General features: G+C 40.4%; 1 protein-coding gene across 1 annotated transcript in view; it reads left to right on the top strand.

The window, feature by feature from the left end:
- Positions 1–5,214: 5,214 nt before the first annotated feature.
- The window catches only part of LOC107756681 (slit homolog 3 protein-like), a 175,540-nt gene continuing 164,277 nt past the window's right edge, over positions 5,215–16,477 (top strand). The window contains exons 1-2 of the mRNA XM_016573881.1: positions 5,215–5,521; positions 15,750–15,821. Coding sequence (XP_016429367.1) covers positions 5,355–5,521; positions 15,750–15,821 — 239 coding nt within the window. The 5' untranslated portion in view covers positions 5,215–5,354. The remainder of the gene's footprint in view (positions 5,522–15,749; positions 15,822–16,477) is intronic.

Raw genomic sequence — 16,477 nt, 5'->3', positions numbered from 1 at the left:
TTCCGCTCCCCAAAACTTTGTTTCTTTGAATTAAATCCATGAAACCCTCAAAAGGTCTACTTGTGTTGCATTTGGCTTCATTTCGGTTCCCTGAAAAACAAAACAAAACAAAACAAAAAGCCAATGGGGGGAAACCGTGTGGTCAGCCAAGCAGGAAAGTGATAACTTTGCAAAGATTTTATAATTAATAACAATTTCTGGTCAGACAGAATTTCAGAAGAGAATAAAAAACAGACCGCCAGGCAATCACAGTGCTGTGAGAGTTGGATGCTGGCCAACATAAGGTCAACTCTGTCAACCGCAGTCCCACGAAGACCGAAGGCTGCAGTGTCTACAAGGCCTGGCTGTGATGTCTACAAATAGCTCTCTAATGGCCAATCGCTAACGGTTACTCCTGGCTAAAAAGTACAAGTTCAGTCCAAAATTTCTTAAAGCCTCCCTACAGAGAGTCTGATGAATGCTAGTAGAACGTCACTATGTAAACAGCTCTTGAGCAGCAGACTGAAAGAGGCAGAGGTCAGTGCATGTGGCCTGCATATGCTGGACTCAATCAGGATACTGATCTCAGAGGTTGGTGTTAATTACAGATTATTACTGAACCACAAATGCAGTCTGGGCAGGACCGTTTGGTCATCTTAATAATGAGTGACGGCTTTGCTGTATGTTTGAGACTGCCTGTGAGGTCACAGTTGGAGATGTCAATGCGAAAATTTGATTTGTGTTTTTGTGGGGTGTTGTTTTGGTTTCTTGTTTGATTAGATTAAAGCACGCTGAGATGAGCGAGAACATTAGACTATTCCTAAGACCTCTTCGCAAGTAACCTATAATCATCCCTTCACAAAAACCTTATTCCGTTGGATGGATATTGGTCTAGCCCCTGAGTGAGTCTCTGGGAACAGTCACGGGAGGAGTGTAAAGTTTATCAACTGCACTGTGAGACTTGCATCTGACCACACAAAAATTACTTCTCCATCTCCCTGTATGCAGATGAAATTCCGGTCGAAGGAAAAATTGAGACAGAAGAGCCAACAGCTGGCCGCTCTTCTTAGTTCTTTTGAGTATTCGGGTCCATGATAACTCCCTAGTAAATTGGATCATCAATCTTCTAGTCATACCGGTGGAAAGTCTTAGCGTCAGGGTTAGCCCCACATATGGAACTGTTTATAGGCTAATCCTGATAGAGGCACGATGAGCGGAAGGGCACCAGATAGAGCCCACCTCCCACCCATACAGTCCTCATCCTATTCTCTAAAAAAGATAAACCATATTAACCACTTCCACATTACAAAACCTTTCTGATTGTAGCACTGAGCCCATCTAATTGTGCACTTCCTACAACTGGAAAGAAAAGGCTTGGATGTTATTGTTTTTGTTGGAGTTTCTCCATTCAGTTTCATTCCCATTGTTCCTGTCCACACTGAGCAGCATTACGTAGGACGCACGTCATTTTAAACATTCTTTTGCCTGCCAACCGTGAGTAATTGAAAAGGAGTGAGTGAGAAATTCTGTAGGAATGCTTGCGTCCCAGGGTTCGACATCAAATGTTGCAAAGATCAACTCAGTTTAAAAAAACACCTCAGGTTTGGCATAAGCAATGATGTCTGCAGGGCTTTGGCAGTTCCCGTGGAATGTGAGCTTGTAGAATTACAAACAAATCATTCTACAAGACTGTGGCAACATCTGGCCATAGTTGTTCCCCATGTGTTTGTTTGCTAAAACTGAAAGACAAGAATCAAAAAGAGTGTATACACTGCTAAAGCTCTTTTACCGTTCTGTGGATTAACACACAACTTGAGCCGAGCATTTCTGGCTGTATGGAACTCACAGGGCCCAGGCCCTGACAGCATGTGTGTCCGAGGGACCCCAGGCTGTTGTTCCTGGCAGGCCGCTGTCACAACTCTCCACCTCCCGATACTCACCCGCCCTATGCCCGCCCCTGTTCATATGAGCTAGGACAATGTGCATGCAATTAGCAGTTCTGTGTGGCAGCAGCAGCTGAGGTCTTGCTGCCTCATGGGCACACGCAGAGTTGGCTCTGGAGACTCGCACACAGGAAGCTTGGACCTCTGGTTGAAGTGACCACTGTGCAGACAGCAGGATGCTACAGAGGGAGGCTGTCTTTCCAATTATCACCCAGCAGCAGTTCACTGAGGTGCCAGACAACAATGCAAACTGATGCCTGAGAGAAATAAGCAGCTTCCCATTCATGTTCCATTTGCTTGTGGGAAAGAATTAAGATCCATAATGTGGGTTAACAGCCGTTGGCTGGGATACAACCGGGACAAAAGTGGAAATCTATGAGCCATAAAGTAAATTTTGCTGTGGACTTAAATGTTTGACTGTTTTTCTCAGTTCTGTGTTAGCTAAAGGGAGGAAATTTGCAGCCAGGAAGATGAGAAATCCTTCCCTGCTCTTCTCGGTTGCAAAGCTACAGAGCAGAACGACAATTTAAAATGCATACAAACTGACAAAGAAAGGGAATATATGGAGTGAGGGGAAATCTATATATGGCAAACCTTCCTCCTTCCCCCTAACGGCAAACGGATAGGCTGAGAGATTTACGTAATTGCTGAAAAGTTTGGATTTCTTTTTATGTTCAAGTGTTCCATTTAAAAGCAGTCTCATGTCTCATGGTATGCTAATGGATTTTTTCCTCAGACAGGTCTTTGGCTAGCCCTTTCCCTTCCCAGCCAGAAGTGCTGGTCTACACCATCCATGCCAAGATTTTCCATAATCTGGCCACTCGCTTTCCATTGGGTGCAATACATAAAATGGAAAGGTCAGGTTAATGTCAACTGTCCAGCCTTAACTCACAAAACTTGTATCATTTTACAAATAAGATCCTTTGTTTTGACATTTATAGTGCATATTTCATTGCTATGTGTAGTTCAATGAAACCGTGGGTCAATTCAATTTGATGACTGACCTTTTAACTTATTTCAGCTTTTTTTCAGAACAGCCAAGTTATGATTAAAAGATAAGTCACAATTTATTTTCTTGTTCAATTTGTCTTATTTGTAATGTCATGTGCTCGGTTTTTAAATGCATTATGACTGTGTTTGTTTTTCTGAAAATGTTCAGCCTAAGGGCAGCTGTTATTTTTCTCAACCTCTCAAAGCGCACACGGATCCTGCCTGCAGTCCAGTTCCTTGCTCATGACTGCAGAGAATTAAAAAGAAAATGACACTCTTCCTTAATAAAGATATACATTTGAGTGCATAAGACAGAAACGCTTCTGCTGCCGTATAGCCTGATCGTGCTTACGTGTGCAACATGGCTGTTTGAGGGTCACTCCGTAGGTAAGAGTTTTTCACATGAAAGTCTGACCTTAGAGAAGCTGATAGACAGCTCAGACACATGTAGAGTATTGCTCTGCCTATCACGCTCATTCTCCACAGCGTTCCACAGGTGGAAGCTCTCTGGACATTCCTCACTCCTGACGTGAACAAGTGTGCAGTCTGTAAATCTGGCACATCATCCTTATTGACACAAATCACAGATTTATGGACTCGCGGCCATGTGTGTGTGCATTAAAGGAAGTGTAAAGCACATGTTTTACAGCTTAACTTCACGCACGTACCTGCAGCCTTCCAGCAGACGCTTAATGCCCCTCGCTTTGCTTTCAGGAGGAATAATGTAAGTAAATTAATCTGGCATATGGGAGCTGATTCAATTCATTCAGTGTGTTAAACAAGGATTCTATACTGCTCTTTAAGGATCTGGACACAGCATTTAAATGTTTAAATTATTGAGTGAAGCTTTAACCTATCTAGACATCTGTTATGTTTTACTGACTGGAGTGAATTATTTCTGTGTAGCACTACTTTTTAATCTGTTATTAAAAGTAACTTGCTCTGTCAAACTATTTAATGTCTTTAACTTGACTTCCAGTCCTTTTATTATTATTATTATTATTATTTGTTGCATATAAGGCCTGCAAACTGAATATTTCAGGTGAATATGCAAAGAAACATATCTGGAATTAATTACAAACCATAACAGAAAATAGTTAAACTCCATAAACATTCTAAACAGAGCTTGGTCACAGAAGGCGTTCCCCTAGCGTTTCCGACGCAGCTCGAGTTCCTGAAGAGGAACCAGTGGTTTCTCATAGTGAGGAAGGATTTTGGATTTAGTTAGATGAAATTTCTCACCAGACGGGGGCACTAAAACAGCAAAATGTGGACCAAAAATCATGAAAAAAGAAACAATCCACTATTTCAAGAGTGACTTGACTCAAAGTATCTGCAAAAATAGATAAATTGCTTGAGATATTTCTGCAGTATCTGATTCACTGCTTGATATAGTTATTAAACGTATTACATTTATGAGTCACCATATACTTTTAATTTATAGTGGATAATATAACTAAACTTTAGTAAGAACTATGCTTTCTCAGTTAAAGCAGCTATTTATTGATTATGTGTTTATTAATTTATTTTTAGTTAATTATTTTTCCCCACAAACCTTTCTTGGTGGTGAATATAGTTTTTTTTTACAATATAAAATCTTTTATTACTATTTCTGTCTTTGTCGTTTCAAAAAATCTAGATGGCACAAGTGTCTTCGTTTCGCGCTGCGGTTTCTAAATCATAACTTCGTGTTCGTCGCTCAAAGTTAACGAGCATTAGGTGCGGGCTGAGTTATTTGAAGCTGTCCCAGCAACTTCTCGAGTCGAGACCCCAAATATCCCAGAGTGACATCACGCAGATTAGCCAGTGGGAGTGTGGAGCGCAGGGTTTGGGGGCTGGAAATCAAATAGGTACGAGCTCCGCTGAAGTTTCTCAATCACTATCAATGAGGATTTGCATGCTGGACCTAAAAAAACGGAATTTGGTGAATTATGAGAAGGGATCGTTTTGGACGTTTTGAATGATTTTGCTGACTTTTTAAGGGCTTTTCCCCCCCTAGTTAGCGATGTGCTTTTCTAACTTTTGATGCGCATCTGTGTGTTTCAATGCTGTGGAGAGACAGATGCAACTGCGCGTTTGAATGAGCAAAGCTTTTTCTGATGCATTTTGAGAATTTTTCAAAGTTGGAACTATTTTATGCTGGTGTTGTAGCTCGTCTTTAAGTTTTTCTTTTCACCCCTTGTCCTACCTGTATTTTTTTGCGCGCGGGATTTAATTGGCTGTGGACAAGACGCGTGATGCGGAGGAGACGAATTGTTGCTCCCTTTTGTTTTTTTTTTTTTTTTTTTTTGCGCGCGGGATTTTATTGTCTGGATGTAACAAGACGCGGATACATTTTTTTTGTTTTTCATATAGCCTAGGATACGCATTAGTTTATTTTGTTGTTTTTGATTTTTTTCCCCCTATTGTTATTGGGCTGCTATCAGCCTCAGAGGATTTCTGATGCGGTGGGTGAAGTATTGGGGGACAGTGGCTGTGCTGTGCGGGCTGCTGTGCTGTGCTGTGAATGGATGCCCGCATAAGTGCAGTTGTTCGGGCTCTCATGTGGATTGTCAGGGTCAAGGCTTCAGGACGGTACCCAGGGGAATCCCGAGGAATGCCGAGAGACTGTAAGTACGCCTATTATCGCGTTATTTGTGTACACCGATAATATAATGACAGCGGCGCGTACCTCTGTTCATGTACTGTGAGCAGGAGATGCAGAGAAAGTTGTTTCTTCTTTTTACAGCTGTTGTTCACTTGTAACATAGTGTCCATGTTACACGTAGCCTATTGAATGGTACTATTATTGAACACTAAAGTATTAATTTAATTAAAAATAAAAAAATAATAATTGCAAGTTGTTTTGAAGCTATGTAAACCTATTTTTACTTAATGGATACCAGTCAAGCTGCATGCCTTTTACTAAAATTATATAAATATAAAAGATGCAGCTATTTTATAAAAAGGATATATATATAAAATCGCAGTTGCAAGGATAAAGGTTACAATATTTATTTATTCATTTATCGAACAAGCAAATGTGCTGAAAATAGAATGCTAATTCAAAAAAGCAATGCATTTATTTTACTTGCAATTATACTTTGAAATCTACAATTTTGTAATTTGACTTAAACCATCAAAATGGTGTTCTGGGTTTCCCTCTTGTCTATGATATGTTTACATATACTGAGAGATAGAGCAGATTTAATAATGCATCAATAATAAGCTCTTTAAAAGACATCATCTCTCAGATGGACAAACTGGAATTAATCCGCTCTGATCATCTCTGAACTCCATTTATAGTTGCACAACTCACTTCACATCAGTAACTCAACAGATCATTAAGTGAATGTAGGTCGCAAATGTTACCAGTGAGATTAAATGGGTTTTAATTTAGTAATAGTATTTTGTGTAATGGGCACTATTGTAAAATATTATTATAGTTTTTCTTAATAAGATGTGTTAAAAATTACATGATACCTTTTGTCACCTTTGCCCAGATGATCAGGTTTCCTCTTTAAACATTATTGCTGGAGTTGTTAAAGCAGGTTAGTTTAGTTCTTAGAGTGAAATATAGATTTAAAGCAGAGGTTAAAAAACAAACAAAAAAACAGACATTTATTTTAAAATCAGTATGGGATGTGCTCAGTGTCATGTTATTAGAGGTTATAAAATATAAATCAATTTTAAGTATTTCAAGTTTGAAGCTTTCTTTAAAATGACATGAATTCCATGTATGTTATAAACTGTCTAATGCATGAAGAGTTTTCGTTCAGCGTTTTGTATTGAAAGTTTGAAAAGTTTGGAGTTGAGAAACATCACATTTCATTGATTCTATCCAGAATGTTCTAAATGAGGCTTGAGATATTGTGTCCACATCTGAATGTTGAACAGCATTGCATCTGATTCTTTCATCCAGTATAATGAGTTTACACAAACATTGATTATTGGACATATGGTGTGAGTGTGTGTATGTACCTTGGCTGTATTAGCTGGGGAAGTTGGGGAACCACAAGTCCATTGAGGGGCGCACTGCAGCTGAACACCGACTCTCTTATGTGTTTAGATTACTTCTAACCACTGGTGAATTTCACTGTGAAAATATCCTTAATGTCCTTGTTTCCACCTGCGGCACTTCTGTCGTGATAAGCCATGATAAGTATCACAACCATCTGGTATAATATAATATTTTTTTTGGGATCTGATAGGAAAGGCTTCCAGTCTGTTCAGTGGCCAGAGGTCTGGTTGAACCTTCCAACCTTTAACCCCTAAAGGGCTTTTCAGTGGAATTTTTCATGTGGAGAGAAAAATAAATAAGTGTCAAGACCCTCTGTGTATTGGATTTGTTTTAAAATATACCATGTTAGGTTTAGTCTTGCTTAAACTAGAGACAGATGCAAGTCTTTCATGGTGTGCAAAGCATTTGGTTAATGACTTTGCATATTCTTATAACCGATTTTATTCATTGAAAACCAAGCAATTCATCCAATGTTTTGCACCAAGCTACGGCATCTGTAAATTAGCAGTTTTCAAGACCGCTCAAAGTCCAGAAGCACCCGTCTCCACGTCTCCTGGGTACGATTAACACGCCACCAGGTTTCCCAGAGCACCCTGGAGTGTTGATTTAACTGTAATGACTGCACCTCTGCCCTAAGCAAGGCCTAGTTACCCACAATTCCAGAGTTCAGGCACATTTCCCTCTAATAAATGTGCATTTATTTGAAAGGCTTTTCTTTCTTTGACAGCTCATATGATTTTGTGCTCATTAGTAGCTCCTGTCGCAACTGTAATATCCCCTTTCAGTCACTCACACACGCTCTCTCTCACTCTTTCATCTCTCTCGCTCTAATTTGCACCAGTTACGCACACACTTTGTAGCATTTAATAGCAAATTCTCTCCGCCGGAGTCTTAGGCCCACTCGCAGTTAACACTTCAGGAACAATGTGGCACTTTGTGGCTGGCGTAGCGTGTTTGGTCTGCCGGATCAGGAGAGAATGGCAGCATTCCCTTCCTCTCATCACACTCTGGGTGTCTTAATGAAGTTTCGGTGTGAAACCGCCAACTCCTGCTTTCCCAACTGCTAGCTCCGCCCCCGATTGCATATCCGTTTGTCAGCGTTTGCTTATGCTGCATGTCAGTTTTTTATTATCGCAAAGAGTCAGTCAGCGGGATAGTGTGTGTGTTTGTTGTGTTGGTATTGGAGCGAATCAGGAGGTGGGTTTGTGGTCTCCGGTGCCCTGCTGACCTCAGTGGGCATATGAGGAGCATATGTGAAGTCTCTCGCTCGGTGAGCGTTCACACACTGCAGTCTGCCAGACAGCTGCCGGCACTGTTTGTGGGCAAAGATTTCGGGGAAAGATTCGCCACCCAACTTTAGAAAAAAAATCGTTTTCATGCACGGAAAACATTTAATGTGCCTCATTTCAGGCAGTACATCAAAGCTTAGCGCTGTCTTTGGTGAGTCTGGGAGCCAGCAGACCTCTCGTCACAAAAGTCTCGAAGAGGTCACTCCGAATGTCAGGGACCCAGAAGTCTGTGAATCTTCCAAGCTTGTGTCATACTTTAATGGAAGGCTGGATTCGATAATGTGCACACCTCCAGGCCGTTTCACATTTACGAGGGCTCTTATTTTGCGGGCTTTGTCACCAAAGCAACACATCAAGGGCTTCGTTATTCTCATCAGTACATCTTGTTAGTTGTGGCTGAGTGTAGCTTGAAGTGACAGTGTTTATCCTAAGCTAACAAATATGAATAAAACCGCGTGTGGTTTTATGATTTCATTACTGTGATGTAAGTATCACGGACTCAAACACTTGGTTGCAGCTAACAACCAGTAAACAACAGATTCAAACCAGAGTTTCTGAATGATTTGATGAGGGTTTTGCTAGGTTTTCGGTAGGCAGAAAGAAAGAGGACTCTAATGAAGTGTTGGGGAGTAAAAGTAGTTATGCTATTAAGTGAATTTTTTCAGAAGTCAGACAAATAGTGTTGTAGTGTGAAAAAAACACAATGGTACATCTGTGTTTTTAAGACATTGTGTTTTGCAGCCATGTGAAAATGTGCTCTTTAACTGTTTTATGTTTTGGGGTGTTTGATTCATTTAGTGAATCATTTTGTTCAGACGGTTCATGTAAATGTTTAAAAATGATTTTTCTAGTTTTATTGTTTGTATTTAGTTTTAATGTACGTATAACTGCTATTTAATGCTTCAAGTCACATTATCTGAAATATTGAAGATATTGTCTTCTTACATATTCCAAGCTGTTCGCTATACATTTCATTTGTGGTTCATATTGTAGCTAACTAACTTTTCAAACAGTAGCTTGACTAAAATTTTTGCCTAGGACGTAATGACTTCAAACTCTTCCCTGCCAAACATAAGTTACAATACAAGAAAAAAATCTTTTTGGAGAAATTTATACAGGAAACTTAGTGGAAACAGAGCGCCATAAAGCCAAATAAATAAACCCATGGTGGCCTGGTACAGAGGCTGTTGTTCAATATGGTCAGCCGGGACAATCATTTTTTTGACCGTTCTTCCCGGTAATGACATCTACGGAAAGTTGGTGGGAAGGTATCCTTGGTTACCCCCGGAGTCCAAGATGAGACTTGTGTTATTGATGAGACTTTTGTAGCCTGGCTGTCATATTGACTTTCACACAGACGTGTTGAAGATGCCCTTGTCACCTCTCAGCCAAGCGTTACTCTAGTAATTTAAGAAGTCATATACTGTGCAAGAACACCAGGCCGTCTGCGCTATTAGCTGTCAGGGTTTGAAAATAAACCATCCAGGGGGTAAACGCTCAAAAAAATGAAATAAGAAATTATTCATTTTTGTCCACTCTGCTTAGTGTGAAGTGAGCGTCCTTCGCATCCAGACATGGCTGTAATGAAAATATTTACTAAATGAAATTCTCCCTGAGATGGAAACTGCCAACATTGCTCATAAACAATGAAGAGGAAAAGACGCACCGGCTGCTTCATTTTCACTGCCTTCATCCCGAAACTCCAGTGATGAGTTGGCCTTTATCCTCATGCAAAGCCAATCCAACTCCAATCCAACAGACGATATTCTGTTTTAATCTAAAAAAAAGCATTTACCAAAGACAATTAACAGTCATCACCAGCCATGCCAGGTAATCAAAAATAGAAGACTGCATTTTTGTGGTTTTGGCTATGCAGAGTTTTGGTGGTAAAAAAGAAAAAGTTGTGTATGGAGCACTGTGACGATTTCAGGGAATATGGGATTGTTAAGAGCTTTTGAGGTGGTAGTTATATGTTGGGAGGTATACCTCAGGAATTCTGGGACAGGACTGCATGTGTCCAGAAATGTGTGGTAGCCACATGGCTGCTGGCTGCATGGCTCATGGGAGATGAAAGAGCGGTAATAACCCCCCCACCCCCCCTCTCAAATTTGATCTCGCACAAGTGCAAACGAACAACCGTTTTCGGCGGCGAACTTCCAGAAAACTAGGAAAAGGAAAGAGCTCTGTTATGGGAGAGTGAGGAGGACGCAATGAGGCATCTACCCGTTTGTAATGCACAAAATAATTGCACCCTGTTCACATTAAAGTTATTAAAATATCCCTGTCTGTGTCTTGCATTTAGCATCTGCCTTATAATTTTCAGTGGCATACGGATGCCTCCGTGAATTACCTCAGTGAAGGAGAAATTATAATTAATGCAGGCATTTAATGAAGATTAATAGGTGGCAGAAATCACTTTGACAGTTATGACAGCGAACCTGTTAATTTAAATGCACAGGACAAGCATAATCTCATGTTGTGCTTTATCTGTGCTTATATCAAAGGTGTTTAGTTGTAATTAATCAATAGACATGAGAACAAAATGTATTCTTATTGATGTGTCTATATGTCCTGATAATATCTTGTGCATCTTATGAGGAGAATAATAATGTGTTGGTATTGTTGGACACAAGTAATAAAAAACAGCCATCTAAGGCGTCCAAACCAAAGGAAGAACTCATTTAAGATTCCAAACAGTGATGAGAAGCTTTCTAGAGGAAATGGAGCATACCTATCAGCTTCTGAGGACTAGACTAGCGTGGCTTTGAGGAAAATAACAGATTACAACAGGAAACGCATTGAGAGGTATCGTATGGGAACAGAAAAAGCAACTCTTGTTTTCATGCACATTTTTCGCGCTCAGCTTTGAGGTCTTAGGGCACCTCGGTCGTCTGCAGTGTTGCAATTGTGGCACGATGCAGTCAAAATATCCTCCAGCCAAAATCGCAAAGATTCTTTTCTTTGTCCGGTGCCGTCCTGAGAAGCACACTTTACCAGAGTATTCTGCCGGCTTATGACTCGGATGAGTCGGGTTGAGTGGCTTAATGGCGTGCCGTGGGTGGGGTGGGCCCCAGAGGGGGCGTATTGTTAGTATGGAACACCTGCCATTTGAATGGGCACCTTATCCCCTCAACAAATTAAAACAAACAATAGCCAGTAGGGGGCTGCCATATCTGTGAACTCCACCTTGTCAGTGTGACCGGAGGTTTGATTAAGTTTCTAGAGGAAGCAGGACTTAGTTAGCTCCCTGGGCTGTTAACACATCCTGTAAAAACTGACACGGTGAGGATTGAAGTGATGGATTGAGAGAGAGAGAGAGAGAGAGAGAGAGGAGGAAATGTGCAGTGTTATTAGTGGGATTACATTGCAAGCAGGTGAGAGGATACAAGACGAGAAAACTACAGAAGAGAGAACTACTGGGAGATTAGGGCATGTGAAAACGGAAAGAGAGTGACGTGGAGAGACTGGGAGAGGGAGCATTTGTGGGAGCACTGTTTATATAGAATTGTGGAGAAGTTAAAAGATCAAGGGAACATGATGCATTAAGATTTTTGAGTTCAATGCAGGAGAAACTTTGTACTGGTAATTTTCTTTTAATGCAATTGTAAGTAATAGGAACTGCAACTTTCAACCTTCATGAAGTCTGTTGACTGCTTTAACTAGACCAGTGAGTCAGGGAGAACTCTTCAGAACCGATCAGTCCTAACTCTATTTTGTAAATAAAAGATGAAGTCATTTTATACAAAAGCCGCATATGCAAAAACATCTCAACACTTAAAACACACTGCTGAAGTCTCTTATGCTCACCAAAGCTGCATTTATTTCATCAAAATACAGTAAAAACTGTAATATTTTAAAATTATTATTACCATTAAAAATAACTAATTTCTATTTTAATATATTTTAAAATGCAATTTATTCCTGTGATGCAAAACTGAATTTTCAGCATCATTACTCCAGTCCTTTAGAATTTTTTCTAATATGCTGATTTGCTGCTTGAGAAACTTTTTTATTACTATCAATGATGAAAACAGTTGTGCTACTTAATATTTTTGTGGAAACCATACACCTTTTTTGGGATTTTTTGAATAGAAAGTTCAAACGAACAGCTTCTATTGGAAATATAAATATTTTTATAACATTAAAATGTTGTTTACTGTCTTTTGATCAATTTAATGCATCCTTGCTTGAAAAAAAAAAAACAGAACTTTTTGAATAATAGTGTACCTCAATAACACAGACAATCAACAAACACTTTTAAGTGAAATAAGGTCTTTACATTACCACACAACCAATAAGTGATGATAAAAACAACAACAAAAACAACACCATAAAGAAGTCAGCAAAAAGTAAAGCAATAATAACAGTAATGACTTGATTTATTCACGCTGCAGTGCATGGTGGGAGCTCTCAAACTCTTAACATGCTTAATCAGCAGTTGTTCAGACAACCCTAGGCCAGTTGGGACAAAATTTTTGGGAAAATTTTTGTTGAACATCTTTGTCGATTCAGGTAATTCACATTTTTCTATATCTGTATGCTAAAAATTGGGTGTGAAAGATGCTGTCATTGTTGGTTTTCATAGCAGATAATGGCTATGTCTCAAAACCAAGTGTGCTACTTACATAGACAGCATCATCTTTCTACACACAATAATGCTGCCTAGGTTTTGAAACACAGCCGACGTCTGGGAGAGGATCATTGTTATGGAATCCGGGGTCTGTACATGGCCTGTCCCCTGTAATATGTTTCCTATATGGCTCATACTAGTCTGCTTTATGTGCGTTTTGTGGTTCTGGGGAAGTCTTTTGAAATCCAATATGCCTTTAAATCAGATTTATAAATGTTTATGTATATTATGAGAAACACACTGAGACAGCCCGATGTTAGTGCGTATGTGTATGCGTGTGTCATTATATGTCACTGTATATTTCTCAGCGTTAATCTTTTCAGTGTGGCGGGGGCTCCAGTAAACAGTGCCCACAGAGGAAGTCCATTGGCATGTATACTAATTTCAGTGAATGTATACAATTTGAGACACGCTTGAAACAACTGATAAATCAGTCTAGGATGGATAAAGTATTGACTAGAGTGGAAAAATACTTAGTTTGGCAATATATAATTAATTCAGATTCAAGAGGAGACGTTTTCCAAACAAAAATGTTTCCATGCAGTCTGTCTTTCTCAAGCAGTTTATTCCCATCTTCTCATTCGTTTTTTTTTTTTTTTTTTTTTAGTCTTTAGCTGTCTTATTTTTGTATGGAAAAGAAAAAAAAACCAGACCCAGATAAAGACTTTAGACTTAAGGCGGAATAGTCCCACCTTCAAAATAAAAGAGGCAAGGGTGTCACTTTAGCTCCGATTGCACTGTGAAAAATGTTGCTGCAGTTAGTTACATTAACTTATAATGTGTTGAGATGACCTATTAATCCAATTTAGCTAAACTAAAGTTAACTAAATTTATAATTTTAAGTCAAGCATGAAAGAACACATTATTACTTATTTTGTTGTTGAATTTAAAGTTGTGATAACCAATCGCTGCAATCACTTTTTACAATTAAACCAAGTGTGCCGTACACGTCATGAAAAGCGAAGCTAAAACATTTCGATCGCCATCTGGTGGCTGGCTTCAGTATAGGTCATAAACCCTGCCCTCTTCATTTAAACAAATGGAACGTAAGCCAAAATAAAAAATCAACTTACACTTCAAATACATTTTTTCCCAAAGGTGGTTTCTGTCATTTTAGGTAGTTCTTACTGCGCTGATGTATGTTCAAGTGTTCATTTTTCTAAAAAGTTAGCTTTTAATTAGTTATTTGATGCTATGAAAACGGGGTGTGGTATCATGGTTGTGAGCTTGTGATTGAGTCTGCGGGAGTTTGGGTGGGACTTTGATACTGCTGCTCCAGCTCATGATCACTACTGCGCAGACACAGGCTCCAAATGAATCACTACCGTGCAGACTCAAGCTCCAAATGAATCAGTACTGCGCAGACTCTGACTCCAAATGAATCACTACTGCGCAGACTCTTGCTCCAAATGAATCACTACTGTGCAGACACGGGCTCCAAATGAATCCCTACCGTGCAGACTCAAGCTCCAAATGAATCAGTACCGCGCAGACTCTGACTCCAATCGAATCACTACTGCGCAGACTCTTGCTCCAAATGAATCACTACTGCGCAGACTCGGGCTCCAAATGAATCACTACTGCGCAGACTCAGGCTCCAAATAATCACTACTGCGCAGACTCAGGCTCCAAATGAATCTCTACCGTGCAGACTCAAGCTCCAAATGAATCACTACTGCTCAGACTCTGACTCCAAACGAATCACTACTGCGCAGACTCGGGCTCCAAATGAATCACTACTGTGCAGACTCAGGCTCTATAAGAATCACTACAGCGCAGACTCAAGCTCCAAAAGAATAAGTACCGCGCAGACTCTGACTCCAAAGAAATCACTACTGAGCAGACTTTGGCTCCAAATGGATCACTACTGTGCAGACTCAAGCTCCAAATGAATCGGTACCACGCAGACTCTGACTCCAAATGAATCAGTACCGCGCAGACTCTGACTCCAAGCGAATCACTACCGCGCAGACTCAAGCTCCAAATGAATCAACCACGCAGACTCGTGCTCCAAATGAATCTCTACCGTGCAGACTCTGGCTCCAAATGACGTTATTGGCTCAAGATGACAGCGGCCATACTGGGATGTTTTGGCTTCACTTTTCTAAAGTGGAGGAAAGTGGAGATGCGTCGTCCATCTTTATTTACAGTCCATGATAGAAACAGTTAGTGTCCTGAGATGTAAGCTTAGGACTGCACATGCGCATTGGCCAGACCAGCCTGAAATATAAGCTTTTTTAACACTATTTAAGCATAGGAAACAAAATTAATGGCGTAAATCACATCAAATTTAGTTACTTATTTGAAACATGGTATTTAAATGAGAGTATGGCAAGCAGTTTTGGGGATTTCAGGATTTCCCCATTCAAGTGGATCAGACTCGGAGTTGCATGTCCGAAATAACTGCCCGGAGGCATTGCAAGTTATGGCCGTTGAGTAAACAAATTTTCTTTGAAAGGGACTTTGACCCAGTTAAACATATTAAGAAAATAATTGCATTGTATAGAGTAATTGCACATGTAGAACAGAAAAGGGCAGGTGTATGCTGACGTGACCCTGAGCCGTGCATGAGAGCGTGTGCATGGAAATGTTTAGAGTCGAGGCAGCTCAATAGCAGCATGCTGAAAGGGAGTCGCCTCCAGCACAATGCGAGGCATTCGGCCTCTCAGACTCAGTATTCCACAGCATGGCACTAATGCTCCCTGGCAGACTCCAGCTTTGAACAGCATTGCCCCGCGGGCATCTGGTGCGAGTCGGGGCCGTTGAGGCACTGCCAGGGAGCCTCTGAATTTAAATTCTCTGTTTACTGACTCTGCTGTGAGCTGAGACTTGAAAAATCATGTTTGAAAGCATAAGTGAAATGAAAAGCTTTTAACTTTTTTCTCAATCCCTCTCCCCCTTTTTTTTTTTCTTTCCAGGGATCTGGACCGGAATAACATCACCCGGATCACCAAAGTGGATTTCTCTGGCCTCAAGAACCTGCGCGTGCTGTAAGATGTCACTCTGTATCTCTCGCTCTTACAGTTAATCCTTCCGTTAACTCCCAAGTTCCCCTCCTCTTCCGTGTTGTCTTTACAGTCAAAGCCATCAAAGGGTTCGAGGCTGAAAGCCGGGAGGATTACGGCACAAGTCATACTAAAACAAACTGACATTTAAGCTGAGTAAATCCAACACATTTAACATGACCCTGTGACTGAACCTCGCATGAAGTCATCGCCTTAGATGCAGTCAATCTTCAAACTTGTTCTTAAGTTTGAAGAATATGTGACAATATATTCCATTCCAGAAACGTTAACCTTTAGAATAAATACTGTAAATGACGGACGGTTGCTAGGAGAGGCGCAGGGCAGTGGTGATCTAGCAAGTTGGGCTTCTCTGGAGAAAGTGTTCTTTCAGCTTAATGACTGTAATCATATATTTCTCTGTGCTGTTTTCTTCCTGAACGAGAGCCTGTAAAGAGAGTGGAATGGAGATAAAAATAAACAAGTGAAAAAGAGGAGTAAAATAAACACCCAAGAGAGCAGTCATAAGCAGAGGCAGTGGCTGGCGGGCAGCACGAGGCAGTTTAAGGTGGTTTATGATTAACGGTCATGGCGTGCACCAAAAGCAGCCTCTCCCTGGGCCCTGTGAACAGCCTCGGCAACCC

Source organism: Sinocyclocheilus rhinocerous, unplaced genomic scaffold, assembly GCF_001515625.1.
Source record: "Sinocyclocheilus rhinocerous isolate Xijiao unplaced genomic scaffold, SAMN03320098_v1.1 scaffold892, whole genome shotgun sequence".
Lineage (NCBI taxonomy): Eukaryota > Metazoa > Chordata > Actinopteri > Cypriniformes > Cyprinidae > Sinocyclocheilus > Sinocyclocheilus rhinocerous.
Note: the sequence above shows the minus strand (reverse complement) of the source record. Positions and strands in the feature narration are given on the sequence as shown.